Source organism: Erpetoichthys calabaricus, chromosome 4 (assembly GCF_900747795.2).
Source record: "Erpetoichthys calabaricus chromosome 4, fErpCal1.3, whole genome shotgun sequence".
Classification (NCBI taxonomy): Eukaryota; Metazoa; Chordata; class Cladistia; order Polypteriformes; family Polypteridae; genus Erpetoichthys; species Erpetoichthys calabaricus.
The window spans coordinates 55,600,143-55,618,569 of NC_041397.2; the positions used below are offsets into that span (position 1 = coordinate 55,600,143).

Here is an 18,427-nt window from a genome sequence, read left to right on the forward strand (position 1 = left end):
TTTTTTAAAGCAGCGTCTCATGCAAATCATCCCACACGCATTTTATGAATATGCCTCCTTTCCTACTTTTGATTGGGTAATACTTGATGTCATCGTTAGTTTGATTGGTGTTTTTAACTGTCCAGTGAGGAGGGCGTGTCTTTTAAGTACAGTCTGCAAAGTGTTGGTACTGAGATGTTGCGTCAGCGCCATAGTTGAAGCCCCTAACGTTGCGGTCAGCAAGTCGGCTAACATCCGCCATGTGCCGTCTTTCAGTTGCGAGAAGCAGATCATAGAATGGTTGAAAGTGTTGCCCCTAACGTTGCGCCACGGCGTGTGCTTCGTTTATACCTCATGTCTTCTCATTAAACTTTTATCTCGCGAATATGTTATTGCAATCCGCAGCGGGAGCGTTTCTATAAACTTAATTTAAACTTACGGTTTACACCGTGCTTTGTTTCCTCAGTAGCGAAGTGATCACTCCTGCTGTGTACAGTCAGTTCACATGAGTCGCTCTCTTGTGTGATGTTGCAATGTCCACGGCTTTATTTAATGTTAGCTAAGACCCGGCACTTCAAAGTTTCTCACTACAGCAATTTTAACTCCATTACAAAGTCATCCAAAGTCTCGTTTATACCTCGTGTCTTCTCATTAAACTTGAATCTCGCGAATATGGTATTGCAAACGGCAGCGGGAGCGTTTCTACATATATATATATATATACATATCTACATATATATATATACACATATATATACATATCTACATATATATATATATATATATATATATATATATATATATATATATATACACATATTACGATTGTTATAGTTCTCTTTGTATACCACGTTGTCAGTTCAGCACTCCGGTTGTAATATGACCAAGCCATGCAAGCACACTCTTGAGAATGCAACGTATAATTGTACAGGAGAAAAGCAATCTTGCCTCAAATCAATGGCAACCTTTTGTAGGTCTATGAACTTAATTTAAACTTTAGGTTTACACGGTGCTTTGTTTCCGACGTGCTGCGTTCAGTCAGTTCATGTGAGCCACTCTCTTGTGTGATGTTGCGATGTCCACGGCTTTATTTAATGTTAGCTAAGACCCGGCACTTAAAAGTTTCTCGTTAGAGCAATTTTAACTCCGTTACAAAGTCATCCAAAGTCTCGTTTATACCTCGTGTCTTCTCATTAAACTTGTATCTCGCGAATATGGTATGGCAAACGGCAGCGGGAGCATTTCTATAAACTTAATTTAAACTTACGGTTTACACCATGCTTTGCTTCTTATTGTTTCGCTGCCTTCTCAATTGTGTAATGAATGTTTTCTTCAGCGCTCTTTGGGGCTCTTCCTTGTTTTGTACGTACTGCGTTCACAGTCAGTTCACGTGATTACGTGGGAGTCATGATGACGTGATACGCAACTCTGCCTCCCACGGCCAGCGAGCTGCAGTCCATTACAGTATATGGACAAAAAAGAGGTTCCAGTTATGACCGTTACGCTTTGAATTTCGAAATGAAACCTGCCTAACTTTTGTAAGTAAGCTGTAAGGAATGAGCCTGCCAAATTTCATTGACATTTTCTCTTGGAGAGCTTTTTTCATTTCATTGAAAATGAAAGCAGCAGCTGCCAAAATATGTAGCTTTCTTATTAATTTTTCAACATTGTGTAAAATAAATGTATAAAGTAACATAAAAGGTTTAAATACTGGTTATCCTTTTACACTAAAATATTACTAAAGAGATATAAAAAAAGTAAAATGGCTATGTTCTTTTTCTTTAAGGAGATTAAATATTACTGAAGAAAGAAAAAAAAAATTAAACAGCCAAATGGGGCTATGCATACGAACTTAAAAGGTTTAAATAAAACAGAAATATATATTTTATTTTTACTTGCTTAACTTGTGGAGGGTGTATCCTGTAGCAAAGCCCTAACTTTTTTCGTGAAAGCCCATTTCAGTCAATAAGTCTTAAAAAAAGGTGTAAAGATATTGACAATAAGCTAAGCAAACCCAGGAAGACATGGAATCGTTTAAATCAAGTATCATTACATGTTCCTTTCTTAAAGAGAAGTAAGGCAGTACTTATAAGCTTACATATTTATATATAGACATACATATATATATATATCTATATCTATATATATATATATCTATATCTATATATATATATATCTATATCTATATATATATATATATCTATATCTATATATATATATATCTATATCTATATATATATATATCTATATCCGAAGCCGTGCAAGCACACTCTTGAGAAGCCGTGCAAGCACACTCTTGAGAATGCAACGTATAGTTGTACAGAAGAAAAGCAATCTTGCCTCAAATGAATGGCAACCTTTTGTAGGTCTATGAACTTAATTTAAACTTTAGGTTTACACGGTGCTTTCTTTCCGAAGTACCTGCACTCATGAATATGTCTGTATGTGACAGTCGGTCAAATCCACGCGCTTCGCACCGGCGAAGTACCGCTTTTAAATTTTTATTAAGAAGAAAATAAAACCTTTTTAAATTGAGGGAAAATATACTAATAACAGTTTGTTAAGGATCTGTTTTTTTGTGAAGCTGCCTTTACTTGAGTAATCACTTCGACCTGACTTGGTGGCCAACTATAAGCGTTACCTGGTAGGTAACCACCCATACAATCAGATTGTGAATCAGACTACGAATGCCGTGAATGTAATTACACACTCACTGCACTTGCTTACGGTAATCGAACCTCGGACGTCAGCGCTAGAGGGGCTTAGCAGCGGTGAAGTATTGCTTTTAAATTTTAATTAAGAACAAAAGAAAACCTCAGAGGTTTGATTTCCTTAAGGGAGTGAAGTGACTGGCCGGTTACCTACCAGGTAACGCTTATGGTTGGACAGCAAGTGACGTAACATCAGCCACGGTGCCTTCAGTTGTGAGAAGCAGATCATAGAATGATTGAAAATAGTTTTGCATTTACCTTTTTAGTAAAAGGCAAGCTTTTAAGCCTGAGAAATCACCCCGTAAATGCACACGTTTAATTGCACATGTGTTAATATGTATGGTTACACAGTATTAAAAGACAGTGAACAATGTCAGTTACCTTTGTTCCCGCGTTTGATAAAAGGCGAGCTTTTAAGCCTGAGAAATCACCCCGTAAATGCACACGTTTAATTGCACATGTGTTAATATGTATGCTTACACAGTATTAAAAGACAGTGAAAAATTAACGTCATTTACCTTCGTTCCCGCGTTTGACTCGTGCTGTAAATCTCTTCCTTGTTTTTAGTTCACGTGATTATGTAGGGGGCGTGATGACGCGATACGTGACTCCGCCTCCTCCATTAGAGTATATGGACAAAAAACATGTTCCAGTTATGACCATTACGCGTAGAATTTCGAAATGAAACCTGCCTAACTTTTGTAAGTAAGCTGTAAGGAATGAACCTGCCAAATTTCAGCCTTCCACCTACACGGGAAGTTCGAGAATTAGTGATGAGTGAGTCAGTCAGTCAGTCAGTCAGTCAGTCAGTCAGTCAGTGAGTCAGTGAGGGCTTTGCCTTTTATTAATATGTATAGATTAACTTGAAGTGGCAGGACTTCCAGAGCCAGGAAGGAAGTGTCATCAGATGTCCTCTGGACATCCTCCAACACTCTATGGTTAAAGATGGAAAAGAAGTTAATGACTGTGCCACTTCTTCATTGTTCCACCCTCATCATACCAGAACAGAGCCTGCAAAACATTTCCTATGCTAGCATGCCTGACACAGTTGATATTCTATCCCATTTGAAAAGCACAATCTTTCACACCATGATGTGCTCTGATATCCTACAGTACATTAATGGAGCACATGTCTGTGATCTGACATGAGATATCAAGTTATTGTATCATGGTTAAAGTACCTGATTTATTTATTATAAATGACAGATTGGTTGGTACTTATAAGTTCTATACAAAAAGTCCAGCACACACCTTTCGTACCCAGGAGTCATCAAGTCTGACTCTGAGATAATATTGCAGTGATTCTCCTTTGTTTTAAAGGGTAGTAATTTTTTGGACAGTATTCTTCATTTTGGTTTTAATACTCGCCATGGAGTTTCTGACATTGGGGCAAATGTGCTCATTGTTAGGGGCATGTCCTCTTGATTATGATACAACGCTTTGGTTTAAATGGTCCTCTAGAAAATCACTTCCTCATCCGAGTAGTGGATTCAAAACCTTTATCAAATCACTCTTTCAGACTCTTTTCAGTAGACAATTTCTGGTAAGGACTTCTTTGTTTTTGTTTCTTGACCGTGATTTTTGTCTCTCATGTTGGCCATGTGAAACTCATTCTTTTTGATCTTCCTGAATCAATCCTTTTTTGGCTTTCATCTTTTCTCCTAGCTCACTCACAAGCACAGTATGCTTGCAGACATTATATATTGGTAAACTTTATGGAGCAACCCTAATCCAGCCCTAACCTTTGCCACTTTTGAAAATGCTACATTTTTAATAAAATACAATTTCTTGGAAAAAAAGAAAACTGGATTTTGTTGTGGAGAAAATTGTATGCTTCGCTCCAGGTTTCATTTCTTTCAAACTTATTTTTGATGCTCCTGGTTACTACATTTCCTGGACATGAAGTACAACTACACTTTTTAGCAGACCCTTGGTTTGTAAACTGGTAATGCAAGACCCCATATGCTGCCAGATTGGTTTTCTCTTTCCTCTGTCAGTCTTGCATGTATTTAGCCATCCTGGTGGTATCCTTGATCATACCAGACCCTTGCCAGTTTGCCACCCACTGATGTCACTTATTGCTGATATCAAACTTTTCAAACCTTCCAGGAGGTTTAATAAGTGCCTGCTGATCCATTTCTATGGGACTGGTGAATGCCAGTTCATGGAAAGATACCAAAAATTTCTCTATTCCATGTAATTTATTAATGAAAAGTGATAAAGCACAGTAAAACATACAGTGGACACAAAACTTCTGGACTTTTTTTAAATAAGACTAATTTTATTTTTATTTCACAATGATGCAAGACCAGCCATCTGACTTTTACCAAACCTAATTAATCTAGTTCAGGATTGCAGTGGCTGTATCCTGTCTTTGCATCATCAGGTGCACAATTCCTGCCTGTGTAGCAAAGCTGTGTTTAAGCGGTGTTGTTTCCAATGTGTTAGATTTTGGTGCAAAAGCACTGTGACTGGTAGTGGAGAAGAATCTGTCTCTCTTAGGGCAGTTACTGTAAATGATAATGACTCCCCACAAAGTCAGAATGCCCCCATAACTACAGGAAACCCATAAAACTGTGACCTTAATTTGGACTGAGTGGGTTGGAAATGTTTATGTTCTGCTATGTTTGATATGGTTCAAATGAAAAAAATGCTTCTGACATTTCCTACATGATAAACTGCAAGTCAGAGTTAATTATCCACACTATTTTTCAAGTGAATGATTTGTAAACTCTTTCGTGATGCTTGATGGACTATCTAGTCATTGTAGGGGACACCGGGATGTTTTAATTTGTTGTGTTGTACATACTTCTTTAAAGTGAATTTGCATAAAGGATATTTATACTGTACTTTCAGAATGTACTGTTTTGATTAACCTGATTAAATATCAAATTTGCTATCATACAGAGAAATGCTCTTCAAGTATTTACTGTATTTTTAATCATGATGCAGGTATCCTGTATCGCCTGTGGTTTTATACACAGAGGTTTGTTTTTGTTTCAGCAGAGACACTTGCCAGCAAAAGGGACAGAGAGCAGACTTGTCCTTTGGATTCACACAATTTTACTTTATACATTGAGTCAAAACTTTCATTAGGCTCTTGTGTGGCAGTGAAATTGTATCTTCCCGTTCTGCAGCGATATGAAGCATGAGCACAAAGATCCTTCTGTGTAAAACATGATAAGTACTTGACATATTTATCCTGCAGATCCTGTAAAAAATGTAATGAAGACAGTTTTCCAGAGAAGAGCTCCATGTGTGAACACTCTTAAAATATAATGTTGTATGCATCTAAATGAAAACATTTTAATTCTAAGGAAAACGAGAGAACTAAAATGTCTTTATTCTTTTTGTTCAAGATACTGTGGTGAAAATGTAATGCCCCTGGTTGTGTCCAGCACCACTAATGTCCTTACAGTTTATTTCTATTCTGATTCATCAATAACAAACAGAGGGTTTCAGGCGGACTTTACAAGTTTTGAACCACTGGACAGTAAGTGCTTTTTTTCAGTGATCAGCCATCAATCAGTAAATTGTGATGAGTTGTCCAGTAGACAAAGAGTTACCAAGAGAGGATGCAACAGGATAGGGATAGCGTTAAGGTCTGCAATGAGAGATGTAAAGTCTTTACTGACACTAGTAGGCATTTAAACCAGAATGCCAGTGTGGGGAAAGATGCATTACTGGGAAATGGTAAGTCCTATAAGTGTTATGGGTGCCCTAGAAGGGCACTAGATAGTGACGCCATTGCAGGAGAGCAAGAGAGAGATCTGTTTAAATATGGCATAGCTCTCATGCTTAATTCTATCAGCTACCTTCTCTCCTGCTTTACTGCTTACTGTGCTTGTAAATTTCAGATTTTGTGGAAACTTTTTTTTACCAGCTCCACATTTTCAGTTTAGAACTCACTGGCATGTCAGAAAAGAACTTCCAATTGCTATCTTTAGAAATATGGTCTTCTGTTCTTAAGGATTGTGTCCTAAAAATGTATTTTTGGGTGCTTCTAATCAACCTTACAGATGGAGATAATATATATATAATTAGTACTAGTCTCACAGATTATTTAAAGTTGACCTTTCTAGTTGGCTTTAAAAATGCTTGGGTTTAAAAATGTTCCTTTTTGTCTCCTGCAATGTCTGTAGCATGTTATCATTATTGTCCAGTCAGTGCTTTTGTTATATTGTGCCTTTTGCTGTGCATGCACTGTAAACAAGATTACAATATAGCAGCATTTTTCAAGCTTAGTCTTGTGTCTTCCTATGGTTACAACTTTTTATCCCAACAAATTTCAGTTGGTATATCATTCTCATTATTTAGTTATGCAATCTACAAATAATAATAAGAAATTTATAAATATTTGTATTTTCCATAACTTTAATTCTTAAATTTCTCTAGTCATTTTCTTTTTAATTGATCCATTTTTGTGGTGCTTGCTCCCTTAATTGTATCCAAATACTGATGATTAGCAATGAGCAGTATAGACACATGTTAAAACAACATTGAATGTGATACTGAAGTCATTGTCCTCCTTTTATATTCAATGTTGTCATCAGATGGATATAAATAAAGCGAAATAAAAACTCTATTGAAATGGCAGAATTAAAAAGAAAATTGCAAAACAAACCATTTGGCAAAAATAAACTAACAATTTCTTAGAATAAGAGAATAAAAGAGACAGCTTAATAAGCAGTGTGATCAGTTAAAAGTAAGAAGGATGTACTGATTATAAAATTTAATTTGGTGTCAAAAGTAAGGGCTGCCACCTGTGTTCTTCATCCACTCCCCACTTCAATCCTTAAAAAGTGTCTGTCATCCATTTACGCCATTTACACTGTGATTGTCAATTCCTCTCACACCTCTGGACTGATTCCCTCCAAACTAAAAATTCTTGCTATCTTAGCCGTCCCCAGGTCCCCATGATGTGAGTGATCTATCCAACTACAGACCAATCTCTAACATTCCATTTCTCACTAAAACACTTGCTCTGCTCAATTAAACAATCATTTGTCTCTTCATAATTAGTGGACCCATTTAGATCTGAACACAACACTGAAACTTCCCTAGTCAGTGTTACGACTGACCTCCTTATTATGGCTGATATAGGGGCATTCAACATCTTAATACTGCTTGAACGCAGTGCTGCATTTGACCTGGGGGGTATTTTTCGTACGTAGATTACTCGTTTAGCCGGATGTAATTGTTGACGATTTGGCATGATCCTGGATCTGTCGGTTTTTCGAAACTCTTGCTGGATGTGTTGTCATAGCAACACATCCAAATCCTCTAACCTGCTCAGAGCAGGTTTGTTCGATGTAAACAAGGATTAGCTCACACACTTAATCAGTGTCCGTGCGTGGAATTCATTCAGTTATGACTTCGCTATACATGAATGAGCGACCAATTGATATCGGTACGCAAATTATAAGAAGTGAATTTCATATAGAGAGGGTTTTGCTCGATCGGCAAGATCCTTTATTGCTCCCGGAGGAAATTCTTTTCGAAAGATACCGCTTTAGCCAAGGGGGAATATTGTACCTCAAAGATTTATTAGGACCTTATATTCGAAGTCATACTCGGTGAAGTCGGGCTCTCACAACCACACAGACAGTATGCATTGCTTTGCGGTTTTTTGCAAGTGGCACTTTTTTTATATACTGTAGGTGATGTGGAAAATCTATCTAAAAGTGCAGTTTGCCAGGCAATTCGTAAAGTCTGTTTGGCTTTGAAATATTTCCTTTGGGTTTTCATAGTGTTTCCTGGACACCTGCGTGTGCAGACAATAAAAGAGGCATTTCATGCCATTGCATGTAGGCAACACACAGGCAAAAACACCCACAGTTCCATGAAGAATCTCACAATCAGCCTAACATTCTCATTACCCAGGATTTCCAAATGTGATTGGGGCACATGGGACTGATCAGAGTGTAGTGTGATTTGGAAATTGTACCTCTCCTCCTTATGAATAATCAGACACAGTGTCTTCATCAAATATTTGACCTTTGTCAATATCTCGTTGGTCAGACACAGGTTCTAGGGATATGACATTCCCTACAACTGACTCAACAAAAAAGAGGGCTATGTGGAACATAAATATGGCACACATTGAGGACAACTATATGCAATGACCATCCTTCACCTGAAATGAAGTGACCACTGCATCCTGCCACTGGTTCTGAGGAGGAGCTTCCCCCTGGAATGCCCTCAGAAACAGGGCGATGGGAATTTTGCTGGATAGCCATCTCTTCTGCAGGGGTTAGGTCTGGACCGCGTGGACCTCCACCTGTTTTTTGCTTGTCTGCCTTCTTATTAGCTTTAAAATTAATGTTCTTTACATTATAGATGATTCTTTATGTCAACAATTCTTTAAATAGTTATGTACCAATATTTACCAGTGTGAAGTATATTCTTGTACTTCACTTTAACTTGTTCCCATGTTCTCCTTGTGCTCATGTTTGATCTGGAATTATGACATATTAAATAATAATTAATCTGACACATAGGAAATGAAACGCTGCTTTCAGTAAGTACAATGCACACGCGTTTAATTTGTCGGCCACTTTTTGCCAGCCGTCTTTTCTGGTTTGGGCTGCTTTTGCAGTGTTACCCCTTGTGCATATTAAATCTTGAAATTCTTCATGTCCTTCGAATAGAAGGTCCTGCTCGCTTGTGTGAAAAAAAATGCGCTCGTTCTTTCGTCATTTTGTTACAGCCTATCAAAGACTTGCTGATCATGTTTTCTAGACTCAATATATATGGGCTTTTCAATCAGCGCGGGCATGCGCAATCATCTCGGATGATTAGATCCAGCTAGACTAATCTACTACACCGCTGCATTTGAAAAACCGACTTATCCCGGATGAGTTTCACCGGCATTAACTCATCCAAGATGAGACATCTGATCTTGGATGATTTAAGCGACGTGCGGAAAATACCTCCCTGGTCTGTCACACCCTTTTAATTGACCATATGGAAAGTGGCTTGGCCTATCTGCTACATACTTGACTCTTTAAGTCCTATTTATTTACCTACAACTGATGCCCAAAACCTTGTAGTTTTTTTTTTGACAGTCAGCTGACATTTGAGTAACACATAAAACTATTGTTAAAATGTACTAATATTACCTTTGTAATATTGCTGTCTTAATATTTCTTTCAAAAACTGTGGCAAAAAAATTAAGATGTTGACTTGGCCTCCAAATTCCCTAGAGAAAAACATCTTCAATTCATGGAGGTCCCACCTTGTGACTTACAGGATCTACTGCTAACGTCTTGGTGCCAGATACCATAGAAACCTTCAGAAGTCTTGTGGAGTCCATGTCTCAATGGTTCAGAGCTGTTTGGAGAGTACAAATATTAGACAGGTGTTAATGTTGTGGCTGATCGGTGTAGCTTTTAATGATTTAAACAAGTTTTAAGATCTACTTTTCTTGTACTTGGATTTTATATGCATCTTATGCTGTATTTGATTTTTTTATATTATTCTGCTTTGTTGTTTGTTTATAATTTTTTTATGTATTGTTTTTCATTTTGCTATCTGTTACATTGGTTCTATTTGATCTGATGCTTTCTAGTGCTTTGCATTTAAGAAAAGCATGTTATCAATAAAATGTATTATTATTATTTCATTTTTTTAGCCTGTCCAGGAATGTACACTTGTGGAGATGGGTCTTGTGAACCCCTCAGTTATAAGTGTGATGGATGGGATGACTGTAGTGACCGAAGTGATGAGCAGAATTGCAGTAAGTAATTTGCTCATTTGGATAATTTCTCATCTGTTAAACATGAACAAAGTCCATATCAGCATTTCTCATTAAGATTTTACTTCTTTTTTGTGCCTTTTTAGTTCAGCTACTGTATACAGTATGTAGCAATCAGACTAGAATGAGGAAATTTATAAATGGATTAATCTGATGTTGGTATTTAACAACATAATGTCTTTCTAAGGTAATTTTTGGATTAAGGAGCATCATGGTGGCACCATGGGTATCTTGTCATGTCACAGTATACAGTATGTTCATTCCCAGCTGGGGAGGTTAAAGTATCTTTCTTCTTGTGTAGGCCTCCACTATATTTTGTGTGGGCATTCTTTGAATACACCTATTTGGCCCATCTTTCAACAGCATGGTAGTAGGTTGACATGTGACCCTAAATTGATCCTATGTAGATGAGTGAGTGTGTGGTCTCTTATAGACTGTTATCATGTAACACACCCATTCTAGCAATACAATGAAGAGAAGGGCATTCCCTCTTCTTCACCTTACAAAAAAATATATGAAGTAATTCACGTGGACTCAACAAGATAAAACCCTTATCCAAAATCACCCCTCAGCACTGGATTCTTGCAGTTAATACCCCTTGATAAAAAGTTGTTTAGTAAGGAAGGGTGCCGTTTCATTTAGTTATATTCACTAGTGATGACACCAGAGCATAGCAACAGATTGAATGTTGATAATCACATGCAAATACTCAGTGCATGTGAAAATGATGTCACTATAAAGCAACTAAGCAAAAAAGCCCAGCTCCAGCAAAAATTAACCTTTTTGGGCCTTTTACCTTCCCCATCCACCTCCACAATCCAAGAGAATAAAAAAGGAGCATAGAAAATGAAATGAGTACTTGTAAACATATGACATAATATGTTGTTGTTTGATGTGCATATGCAACATAAGTTTTTGTACAGCCTTCTTCTGTTCTTCTCTTCACTTTAATGGCAGTTATATTCCTATTCTGTATAACAAATAATGGGAAGGGCAGACAGTACTTTACTAATATGTTGAATTTGTTTGCAATTTGCTTCTCTTTCCACAATTCTGCCTGCTCTTATCACATTGCATGGACTGATACCTGTTACAGTACATGCATTCATCTTTATTAGTATTTCCTACTGTAAGAGCAGCTATTCGGTGTTGTCAGTTTCGTTCTTTTGTAGACTTTAATATTGTTCTTGCTGCTTTTGTAATATTCTTTGTTATCTCTAAGAATGGTGTCATACAAAATAAAAGCTGACATAGTGAACTAGAAGAGACAGTCCTTTTATGGTCAAAAACATTATAACTTCACAATAGATTCTTGGGCTTTACTTTCTCTCAGCTATCATTCTTTCATCGGATTCTTAAGGGGAAATGAAAAAGATACAACATATACTTTATTCCTAAAGGTGCAATGTTTGTTCAGCTTTGAGTTCAAAATAGAAACTGGACCTGGACAGAACACCAGACTTTTACAGGATTCACTCACACACTCCTATTCCACTAATTTACAGTTGATAAGAAATCTCAAAATATTGTTCTTGTTAATTTGTACATTGTCATTTACACAACATCTAACCTTGCTTAGCTATTTTAAATAAACAGAATCTTAAGCGGCAACAGCATTTGGAAAATGTTAATGAGAAGTGAGATAATTCATATTGGTAAATTTTGTAAGTAACAATTATCTTATCACAGCACCCACGTGACACCATTGAGCAGTGTCATTTTGCATGCTGCTTGAACATGCAAGGAACAGTTTCACTCTACTCTGGGCATGTGACAATACCAGTACTACCATTTCTTTTTCTACTACCACTACTATTAACAGGCATGTTGTTGGAATATTTAAAGGGAACCTGGGAAAACCTGAAAAAACATCCATGCTGACACTGAGACAAGCTGTAGACCATGCACAAGTACTCACAGGACTGTTATTTTAATGTAGAAATTTGGAGCTGGTATGCAGCACTTACATGCTGCCTAATACACAAGGCAAACATTCCATAACTGTAAAAATTTAGTGAAATAAGAAAAGACTGAAATTACTGCATTAAACAGTTTAAGTAATATTTTATAAAAAGAAGGAAGGGTCATATCAGTCAATGTATTTTTATAAAAAAAAAAAAAACTACTGAAGAACTGCGATTCTGAATTGTGTGGCAAATTTAAGACATTTTTTGTTAAACTCTAATATTATGCAACATGCTTTTCCTTTCACACTAACGCTAAACCTTGGGCCAAGGCTATTCAATGACAAATTCAGAAGGACCAGATTTTCAAACCAAGAAATTCAGCTGTGGCAGACATTTATTGCAGCTGGTAAGCAGCAGGTAATAACAAATTTTAAATCAACAACAAATGTATTGAAAAAAGTAATGTTTACTTATTGCTTCACTTTTAAATTTGGTTAACTGTAACTGAACAAAATCTGAAGTAATAGCAATACTTTTTTCACTTTTGAAATAATAAAATAAACATTTTGGCCATATCAGACCTAGGCACATCTCAAAGTGACTAAAAACAAAATAGTGCACAGTATTAGCAATAACATTTGTTTCCCTTTTGAAATAAAATAAACATTTTGCTCACATCTGACCCAGGCACATCTCAAGGTACATAAAATAAAAAAAGAAGTGCACAGTATTAGCAATAACTTTTGTTTGCCTTTTTAAATAAAATAAGTATTTTAGTAATTTGTGGCCCAGGCACATCACAAAGTGCTTTTAATAGATTACAACAGAGCTAGCAACACTATCAAAGCTATCAGTTCCCAAACTTATAACAAGTGATAACATTAACCAACACACATGAATATAACTCCTACTGCACACTGAGGGAACATATGTTTGTTTAAAATCACCACATGTGTGATTGACAGTGTCAATTTTGTAAAGAAAAAGGTGGCACTACGCATAAGTTGCATTTGGATCAAGTTTGGTGCTGTGAAGGCATATAGAGGACGAGTGTCCTAGTGCTACATGTTTTGTTTATTTGGTGAAAAAACAAAAAGTTTAAAATTTGAATTTGACAGATCATCAAGTATAATAATAATGTGTATTGTGGGTTGAATTTTTCTCTGCTACACGTAGTGTTGCATTCATGGCCTGCACTACTATAGGAATTTCTGAAGGCTCGCAAAATGTGTCTTTCTAGTTTTTTCACTGTTTCTGGAGGGACCCTTGGCTGGACCACTTGGAGGTTTCTGGGCCACATGTGGTCTGTGGGCTGCCATTTGAATAGGCCAGCCTTAGGCTCTTTGCTATGTGTGTGCATATACAGGTGCTGATCATAAAATTAGAATATCATGACAAAGTTGATTTATTTCAGTAATTTCATTCAAAAATTGAAACTTGTATATTAGATTCATTCATTACACACAGACTGATGTATTTCAGATGTTTATTTCTTTTAATGTTGATGATTATAACTGACAACTAATGAAAGTCCCAAATTCAGTATCTCGGAAAATTAGAATATTGTGAAAAGGTTCAATATTGAAGACACCTGGTGCCACACTCTAATCAGCTAATTAACTCAAAACACCTGCAAAAGCCTTTAAATTGTCTCTCAGTCTAGTTCTGTATTCTACACAATCATGGGGAAGACTGCTGACTTGACAGTTGTCCAAAAGACGACCATCGACACCTTGCACAAGGAGGGCAAGACACAAAAGGTCATTGCTAAAGAGGCTGGCTGTTCACAGAGCTCTGTGTCCAAGCACATTAATAGAGAGGCGAAGGGAAGGACAAGATGTGGTAGAAAAAAGTGTACAAACAATAGGGATAACCGCACCCTGGAGAGGATTGTGAAACAAAACCCATTCAAAAATGTGGGGGAGATTGCAAGACATGGGTTTCAGCTGTTGCATTCCTTGTGTCAAGCCAGTCTTGAACAAGAGACAGCGTCAGAAGCATCTCGCCTGGGCTAAAGACAAAAAGGACTGGACTGCTGCTTTCTGATGAAGGTAAATTTTGCATTTCCTTTGGAAATCAAGGTCCCAGAGTCTGGAGGAAGAGAGGAGAGGCACAGAATCTACGTTGCGTGAGGTCCATTGTAAAGTTTCCACAGTCGGTGATGGTTTGGGGTGCCATGTCATCTGCTGGTGTTGGTTCATTGTGTTTTCTGAGGTCCAAGGTCAACGCAGCCATCTACCAGGAAGTTTTAGAGCACTTCATGCTTCCTGCTGCTGACGAACTTTATGGAGATGCAGATTTCATTTTCCAACAGGACCTGGCACCTGCACACAGTGCCAAAGCTACCAGTACCTGGTTTAAAGACCATGGTATCCCTGTTGTTGATTGGCCAGGAAACTCGCCTGACCTTAACCCCATAGAAAATCTATGGGGTATTGTGAAGAGGAAGATGCAATATGCCAGACCCAACAATTCAGAAGAGCTGAAGGCCACTATCAGAGCAACATGGGCTCTCATAACACCTGAGCAGTGCCACAGACTGATCGACTCCATGCCACGCCGCATTGCTGCAGTAATCCAGGCCAAAGGAGCCCCAACTAAATATTGAGTGCTGTACATGCTCATACTTTTCATGTTCATACCTTTCAGTTGGCCAACATTTCTAAAAATCCTTTTTTTGCATTGGTCTTAATTGATATTCTAATTTTCCGAGATACTGAATTTGGGACTTTCATTAGTTGTCAGTTATAATCATCAACATTAAAAGAAATAAACATTTGAAATAAATCAGTCTGTGTGTAATGAATGAATCTAATATACAAGTTTCACTTTTTGAATGCAATTACTGAAATAAATCAACTTTGTCATGATATTCTAATTTTATGACCAGCACCTGTATGCCAGACTGTAGCACAGGGCCTTTGTTATGCAGAAGCATATCCTCCAAACTGTAGTAAAATATGGTGCTTTTACCTGAACAGGATTGACAGTCATAGTGTGCTTACCAAAGAATCAGGGCTTCTGCCTTTAACGTAAACCCTTATCTATACTGCTGTTTCACCCAAAACTACACTATGCACAGGCATCATTGAGAACGTCTTCTATCACTTCTCTGATCTGGAATTAATAACAAATTCTTAATTTCCAGATGAGAAACCTCAGGTTAAATAGCAGATGGCAAACTGTTCTTCTGTTCAATATAATCTAAGTGTAATGCCAGAAGCAGATGCCCGTGCACAAGACCTGCACAAAGTATACAACTTCTGACCTCTTGTAGCTGCAGAACTTTTAAGATGGTCTTCAATCTCTGTCTAAACAATACATTTCTATCTTACAAAGCCTCTCCAGAGGCAGACTCAGAGCGGCTTATGACATTCCCAGATGGAAAAGAAGATTCTCTCTCTAGGCTTATCCATATTACTAAACGAGAATGGTAAACCGGATATGGACGCAGGGACATGGGCCGTGGACGCAAAAGACGTAGTGCGCAGGCGCCACACAAAGCCCCCCTCCAAGCAACGGAAAATAAGAAATGAGGCGCGGCGCCCATAGCACACAAAAAAAAGGAGTCAGACGCAGGCGCCACACAAACCCATGGCACAACGCCACACGAAGCCCATAGCACACGAAACGGGACACACACAAAAAAGAGGATTCAGACCCACGACACACAAAGCCCCCCTCCACTAACAGAAATAAGAAATGAGGCAACGCGCCCCTCTTCCACCAAAAACAAAGGAGTCAGACACAAGCGCCACATAGCACACGAAACGGTACAGACACAAAAAAGAGGATTCAGACCCACGACACACAAAGCCCCCCTCCACTAACACAAATAAAAAATGAGGCAATGCGAGCGCCACACAAAGCCCATTGCACACGAAACGGGACAGACTACGGACATAGCACACGAAACGGGATGTACACAAAAAGGAGGATTCAGACCCACGACACACAAAGCCCCCCTCCACTAACAGAAATAAATAATAAGGCAACGCGCCTCTAGCACACAAAAACAAGGAGTCACACGCAAGCGCAACACAAAGCCCATAGCACACGAAACGGGACAGACTACGGATTTCACACACTAACATAAATAAGAAATGAGACACAAAGCACCCCTCCACTAACAGAAATAAGAAATGAGGCAACGCGCCCATATCACACAAAAAAGAGGAGTAAGACACACACCCCAAAGTGAAATGGGACAGACTACGGACTCCACACACGGTCACCCATCAAGCCCGAGATTGAGGCTCAAAACGGAAGAGCAACCAAAAACGAACACTCAAGATCATACAAAAACCCCACACATACGGACAACACAACATATTTGAATCAGATTATCCCCGCCTAACAGTGAAACGGGACAGTCTAAGGAGTCCACAAAACTTCACAAATCAAGCCCGAGATAGTACTGAAAAAGAGGACTCACACCCCCACACCACAGTTAAACGGGACAGACTACGGAGTCCTCAAAGGGTCACACATCAAACCCAACATATTACAGAAACAGATTTGTGTTTCGGAAAACGGCAGATACTACGATAGAAGCATTCGCCTACAACTCCCATCTGAAATCAACGTACAGACTATACAGCACATTCCACGCACTTCTAAAAAGACGCACGCCGACAAACGACGTCATACATAAACAACAAGAGACCGGACTACAATACATATACAGGCACGACACCTGATGGGTAATAATACGAAGAAACGAACAGTCCGTATTAAACATACGTCATCTAAACACGTTCAAACTATACAGCATAGGTGAATCTCATTACAATGATGCACTATTAACCGTACAACCACAGAAAAGGCTCCATATTAACAGTGAGTGCGATCCTCCTTATTACTTATCCATATAACGATAAAGAACAAACAAGTCATGAATTCACAGTCACGGGTACAAAACGATACGGCTCGAGTAATGGGACCACAAACACGAACCCGCATGAAAAAAAACAATACACGTCGGCGCCTACAACGCGCTTCTGAAACCGCGGAAGAAAAAATGTCTCGGCTCCAAAAACGCATGTCACTCCTTATTCAAAATACCGGTCCCAATCACAGAAACATTGGTATCCACTATGAAAATGAACAGTAACAATGCACGTGACATCCGTCTTGCAAAACTGTTAATTATAGATGAATGTACAATGGCATCCAGTCACTTACTCAACACCATTGATAAACTTCTACAAACGTTGATGAATAATAATATTCCCTTTGGGGGAAAGGTACTTTTATTAGGAGGAGATTTTAGACAGTGCTTAGCTATTGTATTATGTCCAAAAAATATTAATGTTGATCACATAAATAACCAAGTCATTGCATTACTTCCTGGAGAGGCACAGCTCTTTCTAAGCTCTGACAAAGTTGACTCTGGTGACGACAATGACCATCTTAATTTCCCCTTACAATATTTGAACACTATTAACCCAGCCAGATTACCACAACACAATCTTAACCTTAATATCGGAACAATAATCATGCTATTAAGAAACCTTAACACTAAACAAGGTTTATGCAATGGTACATGTTTAGTTATCAACACCATGACACACAATGTTATTGAGGCAAAAGTTCTTACAGGATCACATGCTAACAATACTGTTCTGATTCCTAGAATTGACCTTACAAGTTCTGACGTAGAATTACCTTTTACACTTAAACGGCGACACTTCCCCATTAAACCTGCATTTGCCATGACCATCAACAAATCACAAGGACAAACCATGTACAAGGTTGGCATCTACCTCTCTGAACCCGTTGTTGGACATGGACAACTTTATGTGGCCTTCTCACGAGTTCAACGTTCATCTGACGTTATAGTTAAGGTTATAAATGATCCATGCCAACGAAAACTCATTCAAGGACAAGACACCATCTTTACTACTAATGTTGTGTACAAGGAAATTTTCCAATAAATCTTTACACTGTGCCATGCAGTTTATTCTTTGCTTCCTATATGCGTCATCTACACCTTCACACTATGCTATATCTCATACATACATCACGCTATTTGTAATTACCCAACACCAGGGGTTGGCGAGCGAAGCGAGCAG

General features: G+C 38.1%; 1 protein-coding gene across 1 annotated transcript in view; it reads left to right on the forward strand.

The window, feature by feature from the left end:
- LOC114650047 (suppressor of tumorigenicity 14 protein homolog) overlaps positions 1–18,427 on the forward strand; it is an 89,974-nt gene that overhangs the window by 34,303 nt on the left and 37,244 nt on the right. Inside the window, exons 6-7 of the mRNA XM_028799483.2 lie at positions 6,050–6,183; positions 10,324–10,428. Of these exons, the coding sequence (XP_028655316.2) occupies positions 6,050–6,183; positions 10,324–10,428 (239 nt within the window). The remainder of the gene's footprint in view (positions 1–6,049; positions 6,184–10,323; positions 10,429–18,427) is intronic.